This window comes from Lycium ferocissimum, chromosome 9, assembly GCF_029784015.1.
Source record: "Lycium ferocissimum isolate CSIRO_LF1 chromosome 9, AGI_CSIRO_Lferr_CH_V1, whole genome shotgun sequence".
NCBI lineage: Eukaryota > Viridiplantae > Streptophyta > Magnoliopsida > Solanales > Solanaceae > Lycium > Lycium ferocissimum.
This window is the reverse complement of record NC_081350.1, coordinates 58,184,028-58,200,536: the sequence shown is the minus strand read 5'-3', so window position 1 is coordinate 58,200,536 and position 16,509 is coordinate 58,184,028. Positions and strand designations below refer to the sequence as shown.

The following is a 16,509-nucleotide window of genomic DNA, read 5'->3' as shown; positions in this document are numbered from 1 at the left end:
CATGATAATAAATGTTTAAACATCTCATAGAATATTTAAAGAATGCAGTTCAGCCATAATATATACAGACGAAAGAAAAGGCTTAAGCAATCTTCTCCACTTACAACAAATGGATCGAATATCTCCTTTGCAGTAATGTCCAAGCCAATTTATTTATTAAAAAACCACAGTCAAGTTCTACTCAACTAGTTCAAAATCTTTTTTCCAAACTTTGAAGTTCTTTGCAGAATAAATTTTGGATAATCAACACTAAAGTGTCTCTCTTGTCACATAATTGAAACTTGAGTCCCAACTTTTTAATGTCAACTCTCAAATTTCTCCTTTAATTTAGAACCCCGAGTTTATTGAACAAGTGGAGGATGAAAGCAACTTAGAAGAAAGTAAGTTCTGTTGGTTTAAAACGAGTAGCTTTGCTCCCTCAATTGGTTTTACTTTTGACAAAAACTGCAATACAGGTGAAGCATCTCGCCATGTGCTATATAATAGTTTGTGCTACAACTGTGTAAATCTTCTTTGTACTGCCCAAATCTCATTATCCTGATAAGATGGAGCTACAACAACATTTCACTACTTATTCACCATATTATAGCAACAAAGAAGAGTGCCACACAAGCACTAGAAACTAAACAAGTCATCGATTTCAAATTATATGAACACTAATAACACAACACATTTTACAACCTTTCTTGCCGTCTGCCTAGCCCAAAGATGCAATTATTTGAACTACCATAGACAGTGCACCGTTAACTGCGCTTAGAATCTTGCAGACCCCAAATCATCACTGAAGCAGCAGAATTCTCTGCATCTTTTACTCGCGACTTCTCCTCTCCCGTCACAAAAAGCACACCTTCAGCAACTGCAACTTGCACAGAACATATAAACCTCTTATCGTGAGCAGGACCTACCTGTTTCTCGATTCTGCACCCATCATAAAGCAAACAAGTAGGAAACTAAATCACAGTATCACACAGTTCAAACATGTTTACCGCAAAACAACAAAGACATCTGCTAATTAGATACACAAACTCGAAAAAAGAAACAACGAAAAAACACGTATTGCGATCTGAAAATATGAAGTCGAATCTACTCGAAATATTAAACCCCGCACATCCAGGAATAGTTGTAGAAACTACATTTGATTGAGTTCATTTTTTTCTGCCACCAGAAAAGTACAAGTTGGCAATATATTCTTTATTCTAACTGAGTTGGCAACATATTCTTCATTCTAACTGATATATTCATTGTTTACTGCTTCGAAACTTGATGGATAATAACCCGCCCCTCTCCCTACTCCCACTTAAATACCAGAGTTGGTTCACTAGCTAGAGTTCGAACTTGTGACATGCGCCTATCACACGTCCCCAGCTGTACTACCTTTGCCGTTAAAGAAAAGTCCTAGAGGTTGGTTAGCATATATTCTTAATTTAGTACATCTAACATCCATTAATATCATACTTCATCCTTTATTCTCTTGTATTTAGAATTTTACCAACCTATTCTACGCAATCATATCCCAAAGACTACATCTACTATAAAAGATAGACAGCTCCGCTGCTCAAGATTGAGCCAGGTTTGAGCGTGTGTTACAATTTCCCATGCAAATTTCCTCAACTGAAGTGACAAGGAAATATGCAGCCAAAAGAAGAAAATAGTACTATGATATGATTTCCCTATGGTTCCAGTTTGTGCGGCAGAGAAAGCTTCCTATTAAGGGTAAAATGAAAAATTTTAGTTAAATTATTTCCAAAATTAGAAAATTTGTCTTTCTTTTTTGGAACGGACTAAGTTTTGCAGATAAAGATTCAGCATGCAACTGTAATGAGCAACAATTTTATCTCTCAAAGGAAGCGTTTAAACCTGTAAGTTGGTGCGGGCCATTTCTTTCTTCCACATAGCTCATTCAGCTTCTGCTTTGCTCCTTCAATCTCAGTGTTTGATTCGACTTCAATATCCAACTTACCGGTAGATTTATAGGCCAACTTTTTGAGTGCAGCCTTTGCAGCGTGAAGTTTAGCATTTTCCTTGTTCTCGGAAGAAGCGGAGACAATAAATTGACCATCAACATAGACACTAGCTATGTCTTTCTCTCCTTTTCTCCAATGCTTTATATCAACTTGGTGTCCATCTTTCTGGCAAAGCTCATACAGCATGGTTACAGGTTGAGGTTGTTGTGACAACAAGTCCAGCGTGATAATAGGCTCGAGCAGGCCTCTAAATATCTAACAGAAAATGAAACTAAACTAATAAGAAAATCAGGATATCATTTCTCATCTGTAAGACAAGAATACCAAATTTCTAGGTTGAAAAAAAAAAATGATTGGTTTTCCAATAATGCAAAAATGAAAAGACAGAAGAAACACTCCTTTCATGCGAATTTACCATTTTTCTTTTTCAATATCATAACATTTTCAAATTTCAATTAGTAAATTTGAAACACACAAACACACTCTTTTTCTCTCTCTCTCACACACACACACACAGTCACACACAACTTCAAAACCTTGCTTCATTAGGTCACATGAACATATTTCGTTGTAAACAGATCCAACATGACATTCAAGAAAAGAAAAACTAAATATTTATTTTCATGGATATCAGCTTTGTATAGTGCCAAAACTAAATAAAATGACTTCTTTTTAGGAGTAACAGTTAACTCAGTCGTTTCTTCTTAACGCACACAGATGTATTGAAGCATTTGCGGACAAGGTGTCAAGACTGAAACTGACAATATTACTGACAACTCACACATAGCCCCCATTTTTTGATGACATGGGAACCCGCAGCCGCTACCCTTCGGGTGTGCACAGGATAAACCCAGCTCCTGTGCAACAGCTCGCAAACCATTTTTATAAAATTATTTTTGATGAAGAAAAGGGGATTTTATAAAGAATCTTATATTAAGCACTGCACAATTCCTAGACTTTTTAACTCCACACAAATACTTTCTCGAGCTACAACAAAAAATCATGGAAAAAAAAAAAAACAGAATTCAGAAAGCATGATATACAAATAAATCTAAACATCCAAAGGAGATAGCAACTAACCACCCAGAGAGCTTTTAGATCAAAGCCACAATCGACATATACAGCAGCTGCCACTGACTCCACAATGTCAGCAAGAACCTTTGGCGCCTTCATTGCTCCTCCATGGAACTCCGCTTGCTCCTCCTGTCCTACCGTTATCACAAATTCCTTCACCTAATATCCAAAGTTTAAGTCCCTCAATTCACTATTCCCAAAAGAATCATCACAATCAATTCAAAGCAAACTAATAATTGGGCAACAAAAGTTGAAACTGATCTTGCCACAAATAAATACAAAATAAACTAACCCCACATAATATTTTCCCCAAACCAGATGTTATATAAAAACTTATATCTCTTCTCCTCACTTTAATTAGTGTTCCTTAAGCTTAATTTTTTATTTGGTACACATATGACATAACACGTGTGGTTAATTTTTTTCAAGTACTACCTCCGCTTTTCAAGAGTCAATTTGTCTAATCTTTGAAGCTAAATTGAATTAGATTAACTTGATATTTTAAAATTAAAATTAAGATATTGTTAATAAGTGGCGGCAAGACTCGAATCCTGAAACTTTGCCCACTCGCTAAAGCAGGAGCGTGATGGCAAGAATTGATCGAGCGAAGAATTATAGTACTCAGCTATCGCATTCAGATAAAAAATTGTACAAAAAATACTGTAGCAGATCCAGGATTTTTACCGAGGGGGTTTGAAAAATAAAAATCTAGTGACTGGGATTGGAACTTGGAAACTCAAGGTAAATTTTGAACCCCTAAACCACTGAACCAACCTCTTCTCTTGTATTTAGGGTAAATCTATCTATCTATATATATATATATATATATATAATAAAAAAACTAAAAACCTTATATATATGGGTAATATTTTGCCGAAGGCGGGAGTCCTAATCAGCCCTTGGTTGTAATTCTTCTCCTGTCAATTTGATGAAAAAAAATACATTTTAAAATATTGGTCAAAGATCACATAATATAGGTAGAACCTCGAGAACCGAAAAGTAGCACATAAGGGACAGAGGGAGTACAAATACAGTCAAATCTCTCTATAACAACATATAGCGCCCAAGTTCTTGGAATTGATATTTCAATTAGGTTATATTAACAGCATTTTGCTATAGCAGCTAAAAGTATAATGACAAACAAAAAAGGGTGCTGCGTAAATATTCTCAAAATGTACCTTTTCATCAAGGCCAGTGGTATTGTGGCGGACATATTTATAAAAGCAATGTTTAACAGCAACTCTAGCAAGTTTCTCGGTGCTAATATTAGCGGCGCGAAGGAGAGATAATTGACCAGGGTCAAGTTCCGGGTAAGCCAAATAAACGTAATTAGATACGGCTAAGCCAAGAGCAGCATCACCAACGAATTCGAGCCGTTGGTATGAAGGAGAATCAGTGCAAGAAGAATGAGTTAAGGCTTCTTCGAGAAGTTTGGGTTTCTTGAATTCGTAATTCAAGATTTGTTCAACTGCTCTAACGGATGTAGCCATGTCTGTGATGACTTCATCGTCATCAGATATTATTAGGGTCTTGCTGGGGTATGTTAATGTGACCCAAGATTCTGGCGAATACATAGTTCTGATCGAATAATTATGCTTTGTTTTCTGAACGGGCTTTTCTCAAAGTTGTTTGTGGGAAGATGATGGTGGTATATCTGAGTTATTGTGTCATGCCTCATTTGTTTTTATTAAGATTTAGACGTTTGTATCTGAATGCACATCTGAATGATTAAGATGTTATTTCTAGGTCTGAACATTGAATGATTAAGATTGTTTATTTTCAACATCTGAATGTGCATAATGTATTCATTTAAACATAATAAATATACAATTCAAATAAAAAATAACTAAATATTAGAAAATAAATATAATAAAATAAATATTATTTGATAAAAATAAAATATTTATGTTCACTAGTAATGGTGAAGATGATTCATAGTCGCGGAAGGGTGGCGGAGCGGGCGTGAGCGGGTGGGTGAAGTGGGTGGTCAAAGCGGTAGGTGCCGGAGGCAGTGAGGGCGGCAGAGCCGTGGTCAGCGCGGGAGCGGGGCGGGCGAAAGGGGTGCCGGGGAGCGGGGAGCAGAGGGTAGCGGGCGATCATTGGTCAGTCGACTGGGGTTGGTCGGACAGCGTGCGGAGGAGCGCGGGTAGCGGCCGGAGCTTTGAAAGTGACGCGGGCAGGGGCGAAGCGGACGGCGTGGTCGATGCCGGCGGGGTCGCAGTCCAGGGCGGACGGGTAGCGGGTTAGAGGGGGTGGGTGTGGTTGAGGGTGAGGGTGGTAAAAAAAAAAATTCATACAAAAAATACTTTAATGATATTAAGACGTTTAAGATCTTAATGACAAGCACCCTATTAAGATCCAATAAGTGCTTAAATCTTAATGCAAATAAATACACTTAATGGCTTAAGATCTGAACCATTCAGATTCAGACCTCCAATAAGTGCGACAAATGAGGCATCAGTATTCCCAAGAAAAGTTAAAGTATTTAAACAAGGAAAAGGAGTTGTGAAACTGTTGTGGAACAGGGTTTAGGGAAGACCGATGTTTGGGAAAATTATATTGCGAAGTACTTGTACTAACAGTTACCTCTTCTAAATTTGTACTTTCCTACGTATTATACGGTATAGTAATTTAAATTTTTATATTTAGATTAATTTTTATATTTAATTCCATACTAGCATTATTTTGTTGTAGTTACTGTTCTTTTTACTAGTAAGTATGATCATTTTGTTCTAAATTTATACTAGTGTGATATTTTTGTTTTAAATTATAATTAAATGAGATAAGGGTTAAAACATACCTCAATTTTTTTTTTTTTTTTAAGTTTTCTACCTGGGCTATGAGATATGAAAGTTTCATACATAAACTATTACCAATTGATTTGCAAAACATACCTAAATTATCACTAATTGGTTTGCAAAACATACTTCAATCATTAGTTGTTCACTTTTCCTACCTGATACATGAGGTAGGAAAACTGAACAACTAATAATTGAGGTGTGTTATGCACATCAGTTGGTGGTAGTTTAGTTAGAAAACTAAAAATAGAAGTGATATTTGAGGTGTGTTTTTGACCCTTAACTCTAAATAAATTGAACAAATCTTTTTTTCCTTAAAACTCATCGTATACGAATTGATTAATTAATTAAACAAATTATTTGATATTTCCTTTTCCAAAGCAATTTTTAATCTTTATTTAAACATTTCCTTTACAACACTCCACTTGCTTTAAAAATCAAACTTCTCCCTCAACTTTGAGCAATAGGCACTTTTTCCACTCATATGTCAATTGATTTTTTAATTGCCTATTTTATACTTTTATTATCAACCTTTATTTCTTCTTTTTTTTCTTCTTTAAAATCATGTTATTTTTCTTTTTCAAAATCTATGTAGCAAATTTATTTGTAAAAAAAAAAAATTGTTTTCGAGATGCAAAAAAGGGTGAGAAATACCAATTATATAAGTTAATGATGTTATATATGAAATAAATGAGCAGAATAAGAAGATTAAATTTTATTTATAATAATTAAAACTGGTAAAATCCGCCACTACTACGAACATCCTTCTTGTTCTCTTAACGTGCACAATTTACTTACAATGCGATTTAGGCACATCTCTCTTTCTTAATTTCACACTTAACTAATGATAATGAAAGCCGATCTTTTCCAGCGGGGAGGGGAGTTCCCCTCTAGCCTGGTATAGGACCAAATGATTAAAGAAATTGGATGAGGCTCAACTGAGACTTCAATAGTTGTAAACTTATACATATGTATTTTATTAAATTACAAATTACAATATAACAAAACGTAACTGAATACAAGAATGTTTAACACCCTTTAATTTCTCAATCTGCTTATTAATGGAAGTATACGGATGAACCCATTTAAATGTTTCATCAAATAAAGAGGAGAGTTTTCATTTTTATCTACTATATTGGTCCGTCTCAAACTAATTGTGCTCTTTTTTTGTATTTTAGTACGCTTTAATTAATAGGAAAAATTATTTAGTAACTAACTAGTAGTATCAACTAGTAAGAGACTCAAGTCAATGTTTTAAGCTACTTTTGACACGAATCAATTAATTTTCCTTTAAAATAATTAAAATAAGTAAATAGAATATTACAAAATTGAAAAAAAAAAAACTTAAATGGGGGGTTAAAGGGGGCAGAGCAGGGGGGGCTAAACTGGACAGGGTAGGGCGGAACCTAAATAGGGCATCCTAGCAGGGAAAGACTTAATCTGCCCTATTGCGATCCCTAACTTCATAAAAATTAGGGACCTCTATTATGAAACTCCCACGATTACTCTTTTAAGCTATTTTATATGTTCAGGCTTAGTTAATGTGTTTGTCCCCTTCTTAGTAATAACTTAGTTAACAGAACACAATAATGTTTTATTAGTTAATTTATCTGGGTGAATAACCATTTTCTTTAACGGAAATATCTCTACATAAGAAGAAAACTAGTCAGATGCATACTGACATGAGAAATTTTATTTTGTGAATCACATGACCAACATTACTTATGTGAGTCAACTTCAATTAAAAACTATAATGAGACTATGAGAGTAAAGAGAGACCTTGCAGCAATTAAAACTTTCGAACACAAGATATGCTAGGATGCCGCCCAAGTTGAGATTTAGAAAACACTTTAGCATCTTAATAAGGAAAAATGTAGGCTTTAATAATGTTTTTTTTTTTTTTTTAGAAAGAAGCTTGTGGGACCCATGAGTCCACTTGTCGAATAATGAGTTAAACTCATATAAATAATGTTGGTTATGCGTCTCACAAAATAAAAAATCTCCTCTCTTATCACATAATTGAAACTTGTGACTCAATTTTTTAATGTCAACTCTCAAAAATCTCCTTTAATTTAGAGCCCCGAGTTTATTGAACAAGTGGAGGATGGAAAAGCTACCCAGAAGAAATTAACTTCTGTTTGTTCACCTTTTATTCATTTATTTTTGTTTCTTTTCCGTCTTCCTCTTTGGTAAATACTAAAATTTCTCCCAACTTTTTTCATTTGATCATGGTTGTAATGTAATTCTCAATGAGGGAACTCAGTCCGAGCACTGGAGGACCCCGCACCCCCACCCCCACGCCAACCAAAGAAAAAATAGTGATAGAGCATGACGCTTTAAATACTTTTCATATTTAGTAATCAATGAAACAAGTAGAGAAATTAATAGACTTGGCTAACATGATTTTAATGGTGAAACGGCTATGTTACAACTTACAAGAGCCTCTAAATAATAAAAACTTTGATGAGTTTCAACAGTCTCCCAACAATAGTCCTCTTGCATGTCGATATGATTGAAACACAAGTGGATAACCTCAATGACTTCAGTGAAACAGTATAAAGCGATGATGATCAACAGCAAAAGTTGTAGTTGTAACGAAATGGCACAGAACAGGGCAGCATGAACATCACACTCAAAAGCAGAGATCTTTTTTTAATAACCGAGGAATCCCAAGGGTCAAGGTGTACGGTACTTGTGTTTAGTAGAATTCGAACTTGTGACGTGCGATTAACTCACATTTTACAAGCTGCTCTTACCACACAAGACCAAAGCCCTAGGGGCAAGCAGAGATGCTTATGAATGTGCATCGTTTCAGTAGGGTAATATTGGGGCTAAAGTTCCATTAGCTTTTAGCTCTGGATTCAGCTGACATCTCCAGAAGATACTCGATGAACGACATCAAGAAATTTCTTAAAGGAACCATCAATACAACGCTAACTACAAGTAGCTTCAATTTGTCAAGGATCCAGACATATAGTGAATTAGAGTTTAAGACGAGTAGCTTTGCTCCCTCTATTGGTTTTAATTTTAACAAAAAGTGCAAGAGATGTGAAGCATCTCGCCATGTGCTATATAATAGTTTGTGGTACAACTGTGCAAATCTTCTTTGTATTGGCCAAATCTCATTATCATGATAAGATGGAGCTACAACAATATTTTATCACTTACGCATCTTAATATAGCAACAAAGAAGAGTGCTACACAAGCACTAGAAACTAAACAAGTCATGGATTTCAAATTATACGAACATTAGTAACACTACTTATTTTACACTCTTTCTTGCAGTCTGCCTAGCCCAAAGACCCAATTATTTGAACTACCATAGACAATGTACCGTTAAATGAGCCTAGAATATTGCAGACCCCAAATCATCGCTGAAGCAGCAGAATTCTCTGCATCTTTTACTCGCGACTTCTCCTCTCCCGTCGCAAGCACACCTTCAGCAACTGCAACTTGCACAGAACATATAAACCTCTTATCGTGAGCAGGACCTACCTGTTTCTCGATTCTGCACCCAAATGAAGCAAACAATTAGGAAACTAAATCAAAGTGTCGCACAGTTCAAATATGTTTACCACAAAACAACAAACAGGCATCTGCTGATTAGATACACAAACTCGAAAAAAGAAACAACGGAAAAACACGCATTGCAATCTGAAAATATGAAGTCAAATTTACTCGAAATATTAAACTCCACACATCCAGGAATAGCTGTAGAGACTACACTTGGTTGATTTCAGTTATTTTCTGCCAGCAGAAAAGTACAAGTTGGCAATATATTCTTTATTCTAACTGATATATTCATTGTTTACTGCTTCGAAACTTGATGGATAATAACCTGCCCCTCTCCCTACTCCACTTAAATACCAGAGTTGGTTCACTAGCTAGAATTCGAACTTGTGACATGAGCCTATAGGTTGGTCACACATCCGCTGCTCAAGATCGAGCCAGGTTTGAGCGTGTGGTTACAATTTCCCATGCAAATTTCCTCATCTGAACTGACAAAGAAATATGCAGCCAAAAGAAGAAAATAGTACTAAGATTTCCCTATGGTTCCAGTTTATGTGACAAAGTTTGAATAGGCAGGAGTTTAAGAAAGAAAGAAGGACTTCTGGAACTTGCAGTCATAAACATGCCATAAAATTTGTGTGTTTATAAGTATTTTGAAACTTGTGGTCTTAATTGTTCCATAACATTTCTGTAAGTTATAAAAGCTTCCTATTAAGGGTAAAATGAAAATATTGAGTTAAACTATTTCCAAGTTTAGAAAGTTGTCATTCTTTTTTTGGAACAGACTAAAAGAGTTGTTTCCACATAAACCAAGACTAAAAGAGTTGTTTCCACATAAACCAAGTTTTGCAGATAAAGATTCAGCATGCAACTGTAATAAGCAACAATCTTATCTCCCAAAGGAAGAGCTTAAACCTGTAAGTTGGTACAGGCCATTTCTTTCTCCCACATAGCTCATTGAGCTTCTGCTTTGCTCCTTCAATCTCTGTGTTTGGTTCGACTTCAATATCCAACTTACCAGTAGATTTATAGGCCAACTTTTTGAGTGCAGCCTTTGCAGCGTGAAGTTTAGCATTTTCCTTGTTCTCAGAAGAAGCGGAGCCAATAAACTGACCATCAACATAAACACTAGCTATGTCTTTCTCTCCTTTTCTCCAATGCTTTATATCTACTTTGTGCCCGACTTTCTGGCAAAGCTCATACAGCATGGTTACAGGCTGCGGTTGTTGTGACAACAAGTCCAGCGTGATAATAGGCTCGAGGAGGCCTCTAAATATCTAATACAAAATGGAACAAAACTAATCAGAACATGAAGATATCATTTCTCATCTGCAAGACAAAAACCAGATTTCTAGGTTGAGGAAAGAAAAAAGCAAATTGAATTGGCTTTTCAATAACGCAAAACTGAAAAAACAGAAGAAACACTCCTTTCATGTGAGTACCTTTAGGAAATTTGAAACATACTCTCTCTCTCACACACACAGAGTCCCATACAACTTCAAAACCTTCCTTAGTTAGGTCACATAAACATATTTCACTGTAAACAGATCCAACATGATATTCTAGAGAAGAAAAACTAAATATTTGTTTTCACAGATATGAGCCTTAGCACAGTTCCAAAAAATAAATAAAAAATGACTTCTTTTTTAGGAGTAACCGTTAACTGTGCCGTTTCTTCTTAAGGAACACAGATGTATTAAAGCACTTTTGGAGAAGTAAGGTGTCAAGACTGAAACTAACAAGATTAGCAAACTTCATTGAAAGTGGAATATTGTTCAAGTGAGTTCTTGCGCTGAGTAAGCAAGTATTTATTATATATGAATTAAAAAGGGATTTTATATAGAACATTATAAACATTAAGCCCTGCACAATTCCTAGACTTTTTAACTCAACCAAATTACCTTCTCGAGATACAACAAAAATTCATGAAAAAAGAAAAGATCAGAATTCAGAAAGCATGATCAACCAATATATATAAACAGCTAAAGGAGAGATAACTGACCACCCAAAGAGCCTTCAGATCAAAGCCACAATCCACATATACAGCGGCAGCCACCGACTCCACAATGTCAGCAAGAACCTTCGGTGCCTTCATTGCTCCTCCATGGAACTCCGCCTGCTCCTCCTGTCCTACCGTTATCACGAATTCTTTCACCTATATCCAAAATTTAAGTCCCTCAATTCACTATTCCCAAAAGAATCATCATAATCAATTCAAGGCAAACTAATAATTGGGAAACAAAAGTTGAAACTGAGCTTGCCACAAATAAATAAAAAATAAGCTAACCCCACATAACATTTTTCCCAAACCAGCATGTTATATATAAACTTATATCACTTCTCCTCACTTTAATTAGTGTTCCTTAAGCTTAATTTTTTTAATTTGGCACACATAACAAATGGGGTTAATTTTATCAAGTACTACCTCCGTCCCTATTAATGTGGTGCTTTTCACTTTTCGCTTTCCGAGAGTCAGTTTGTCTAATCTTTTTGAAGCTAAAATGAATTAGATCAACTTAATATTTTAAAATTAAAATTATGATATTATTAATAAGTGGCGGCAAGACTCGAATCATGAACCTTTTCCCACTCGCTAAAGCAGGAGCATGATGGCAAGAATTTATCGAGCGAAGAATCACAGTACTCAGCTATCACATCCATATCAAAAACTATACAAAAAATACTATAAGTTGCAATTCTTCTCATCTCAATTTGATTAAAAAAATATTTTAACTATTAGTAAAAATCACATAGATAGAATCTCGAGAAGTGAAAAGTAGCACATAAGTTAGGACAGAGGAAGTACAAATAAAGTTAAGTCTCTCTGTAACAATCATCCTCTATAAAAACATATAACGGCCAAGTTCTTGGAACTGATATTTCAATTAAGTTATATTATATGTTCTCAATAACAGCATTAGCAGCCAAAATGCTAAGTAAATATTCTCAAAAAGTACCTTTAAATCAAGGCCAATGATATTGTGGCGGACATATTTATAAAAACAACGTTGACTCTAGCAAGTTTCTCAGTGCTAATATTAGCGGCGCGAAGGAGAGAGAGTTGACCAGGGTGAAGTCCTGGGTAAGCCAAATAAACGTAATTCGATACGGCTAAACCAAGAGCAGCATCACCAACAAACTCGAGGCGTTGGTATGAAGGAGAATCAATGCAAGAAGAATGAGTTAAGGCTTCTTCAAGGAGTTTGGGTTTCTTGAATTTGTAATTCAAGATTTGTTCAACTGCTCTAACGGATGTGGTCATGTCTGTGATGACTTCATCATCTGATAATTCGTTGGGTATTATTAGGGTCTTGTTGGGGTATGTCACTGTGACCCAAGATTCCGGTGAATACATATCTTTGATCCAACTCAGTTATTTTGGTAGAGTTTTTATTAGAGGAGAGAAAGAGTGTGTGTGTGTGTGTGTGTGTATGTTCTTGGTCTGAAGGATTTTGAAGTAGCGTATGTGGGAAGATGATGGTGGTGTTTGTAACTGTCAAAAGTGTCATTCTTCCACAAGAAAAAGTTTGTAAGTGTGAGTACTTAGCTTCCAAGAAAGAGAGTGTAGGGCTTTATTGGGGAAGAACAATGTTTGATTTGATTGCGAGTAAGACCAAATTTAAGTAAAGTGAGAATCTTGTGCCCCCCTCGTTCTCAAATTACCAGTATGAATACGATGCGCTGTCGGTATAAAGAAAATTAATCATAAAAAGTATGACTATCTTATTTGTATAAGAAATTAAATTATTACTATTATTAGTACACGAATTATTAGCTATGATCATCGATAATATTAGCTTTACTTAGAATATTGTTTATCTATATATTAAATTCAATCCTTTTTTAAAAAAAAAAAATCCTTTTCCTTTTTCTAAATAAAGTGAATACTAAACAGATTATTTAGTCTTATTATGTTGCATAATAATATTGACAGAAGATTATATGTTTGGCGTAATTACTATCTTCCATAATATTTTGTATATCTTAAATTAATAGTTCTTCTCCCTCCTGGGCATGTACAAATAATTAAAGCCAGTGGCGGAGCTAAAATCTGATTAAGGGTGTTCAGACTTATAAGGTAAAAAAAAAAAAAAAAAATCCAATGAGTGGGTGCACCAAAAAATCTAAATCAAACTATGTATAGTACTAATATTTAGCTTTGCCATTTTTCTTCGTAGTTTGTCCTCGAAGCATTATCCAAACACTAAATTTGAAATGTGTTTTTGAGTTTTAACAGAAAATTTTAGTTGAGCAAAGAAAATCACTCAAAGGAGTCCAATGAAGAAAATCGTCAGGCATTAATAAAATTAGAAAATTGAAAGGTAACGAAAGAGAATAAAAAAGAAAAGAGCGAATCAGGCTACAACATTGACGGGTGGTGACGACAATGTTTTAAATAAACTTCTTAAGTAATTAAAAGCAAGTCAAAGAAACTTTTTTTAAAAAAATAATGCTAAAACTATCTGCGCTTCACGCGGTGTGAAAAACATCAATAGATTTTAAAAATAAGATTTTTGTAAATTTAGTCGAGCTTTATTAGATTTAAAATTATAATATATTAATGAACTCACAAATATAAACATCATTATTAGATTTAAAATTTATATTGAACTACATTTTTCATTATCTAATTTGGTTATAAAAAGAAAAAAAAATATTCACTTCTAAACACATGTTCAGTAGGATTTAATACATAATAATAATAGTCTAATTATATAAATAGTTTACTTATTTATTTATGTTTCTTGTTTTTTTCTTTTTGGCTCCAATTTATGCAACCTCAATTACTCAAATGGTAAATTTGAAAAAAGAAAGATATATCTCATTCAAATTTCACACTGAGCTATTGATATATGTATCCGAGTACTAATTCAAAAAAGAAAGATATTCATAAGATAATAAATATTTAAAAGATGCTGATATAATTGGAATTTTCAAAAAATTATAAGTGAAACCTTTGTATTTACCTCTTTAATGATAGTGAAACAATTAAAAAGAATATTTAATGGAATAGAAAGTAAAAAGCGTATTGTATTGGCAAAGTAAATAAGCATTTGAGTTAACGACCACGAGTGATACTCACTTTGAACACCCTTTATCACTGGACTACGGCTCACAGTTGTATCAAGGGTGTTCATTATTTACTATTTAACCACATATTACAAGATTTCATCTATATACCCGATACAATTTTCTGGCGAAGGGTGTTCATCTGAACACCCTTGATATAACATAGCACCGCCCCTGATTAAAGCAATAATTTAATATTCATACTAATTTTAACCTGTCATGCTTATATACGAGAGAATTGATATTTTATATTCTACCAAATAAATTAACAACTTTAATCACTTGATACTGATTATTTCTAATTGGAGTTTGCTGTATTGAGTCCCATGGACACTTCTAAAACTATTCAATACGTCAACTGAAATGGCTAAGTTTTTCATCCATCAAAAAGAATTCAGGTAAAAAAAAATGAAAAAGACTAGTAGTTTGATAGTTTCTCTTTTATCTATGAAATCACGAGAACAAGAAAGTCATTACACGTCATACTAATAATGCTAACATTATTTTCTAACGAGCCAAGATGTTTGATGTTTGGCCTTGGATGCAATATTTTCAACCCCACTTACACAATTATGATCAATTCATTTTTTTTTAAGTTTTGCCAATCTTACTACAAGTTTCTATTAGCATTGCTTCTTTAGCCTGTGCATATCTTTTTGTTATGCAAGAGTTGATTTTTGTATTTCCTCTCCATCTTTCAAATAAAAAGCCATGTCCTCTTCATGTAAACACTTGAAACTGCTTTTTTTTTTTTTTTTTTTTTTTTTTTAATAATACAGAGTAAAAGGTGATTGTTATACATAATTGAATACATAATAAATAAACTGAAATAGTAAAGCGAACAAAGATCGCATCGATGGTTATCGTACCATAAAAAATTCATGTAAGATTGAAATTGAAAAAGATTATGACTCACAATTTGAAGAAATCTATTTGAGGACAAGGCATATCTCAAGGTCTAACACAACAACTAATGGACATAGTGAACCACTTTGAAACAAAAAGCCATCCAAATACAAATTACTCCTACCATAAATTATCTGCAAAAAGATCAGAAATTAGGATTAGTTTCATAGAAGTATTCATGTAAACAAGCTAAAATAGAAGCAAATAATTATATCTTTCAATTCAAACTCAATTTAATCTATATGTGTACATGATTTGGAAGAAAAATCTCGAAAGAAGTAGAAAGTGGTAGAAAACTAAACTAAAAATAATAATTTGTCTGTGCTAAGAGATACAGTCGAAATGGTTGACATTTGTATTTTATATAAAGAGAATCATCTCAATGCTGCAAGAATGAAGATAGGAGTAGTTTAAAAAGCTGATTGTCAAAAAAAAAAAAAAGTAAAAGTCATAGTTGGACACTGAACTTGTCGTGACATTTTCCATCTGTAGGCATAAACCGAAATGTTGACTCATCCGAACCCCGAACATAAGATAAAATGTGCCATTTGAAACCCTCGTGAGGATGGGGAATGAGGGAAGTGGGAGTAGTTTAAAAACTAATTGTGGGTTGCCGGTTTTTAATTTTTTCCAGTTTTTAATTTTTTAAACATCGTAGGTGATAAAAACTGATCTTGTAGTGGCTATAAAGGAGTAGTTGCTATAAACAAGGAATGAAAAAACGCAATTTTCTTTTTGGTAGTATCCGTGAGTTTGCTTCTTTTTTTTTTATTTTGTATTTTCAAATTCTGATTTTTGTGGTGATGACACTTGTCATCCTACCATTATTTTGCCTCTCCTATTATATATAGATAGATTTATCGCTCTTTCATTTTAGCCCCTCAAGAAATATTAATTACAAGGGGGTAATTGACCTACTTTATTCTTCTTTATGTCTAAGTTATAATATCATCTTATTAGAAAAATCAAACTTACCACACTATGGGGCTAGGATAGTAAATTCACACGAGTATCTTGTCCCTCCCCTATTTCAACTTTTGTGTAACAATTACTTAATTATTATCAATGTCATAAAATCACAATATGACCAATTTGCCCTTATTAATATATGCTTTTATTTGATTATGTTCTTAAACATATTTATTCACCTCTCTCAAATGGTATAATCACACACTTATAAGATAAAA

General features: G+C 34.0%; 1 protein-coding gene across 1 annotated transcript; it reads right to left on the bottom strand.

The window, feature by feature from the left end:
* Positions 1-450: 450 nt before the first annotated feature.
* LOC132032102 (ribonuclease 3-like protein 3) lies at positions 451-12,848 on the bottom strand. The gene is given in 10 exon segments (XM_059421898.1): positions 451-918; positions 1,858-2,219; positions 3,045-3,197; positions 4,217-4,656; positions 8,296-8,376; positions 9,175-9,344; positions 10,262-10,623; positions 11,349-11,501; positions 12,304-12,350; positions 12,353-12,848. Coding segments are annotated over 10 exon segments (2,292 nt in total). The 5' UTR covers positions 12,702-12,848; the 3' UTR covers positions 451-743.
* Between the last annotated feature and the right edge of the window lie 3,661 nt (positions 12,849-16,509).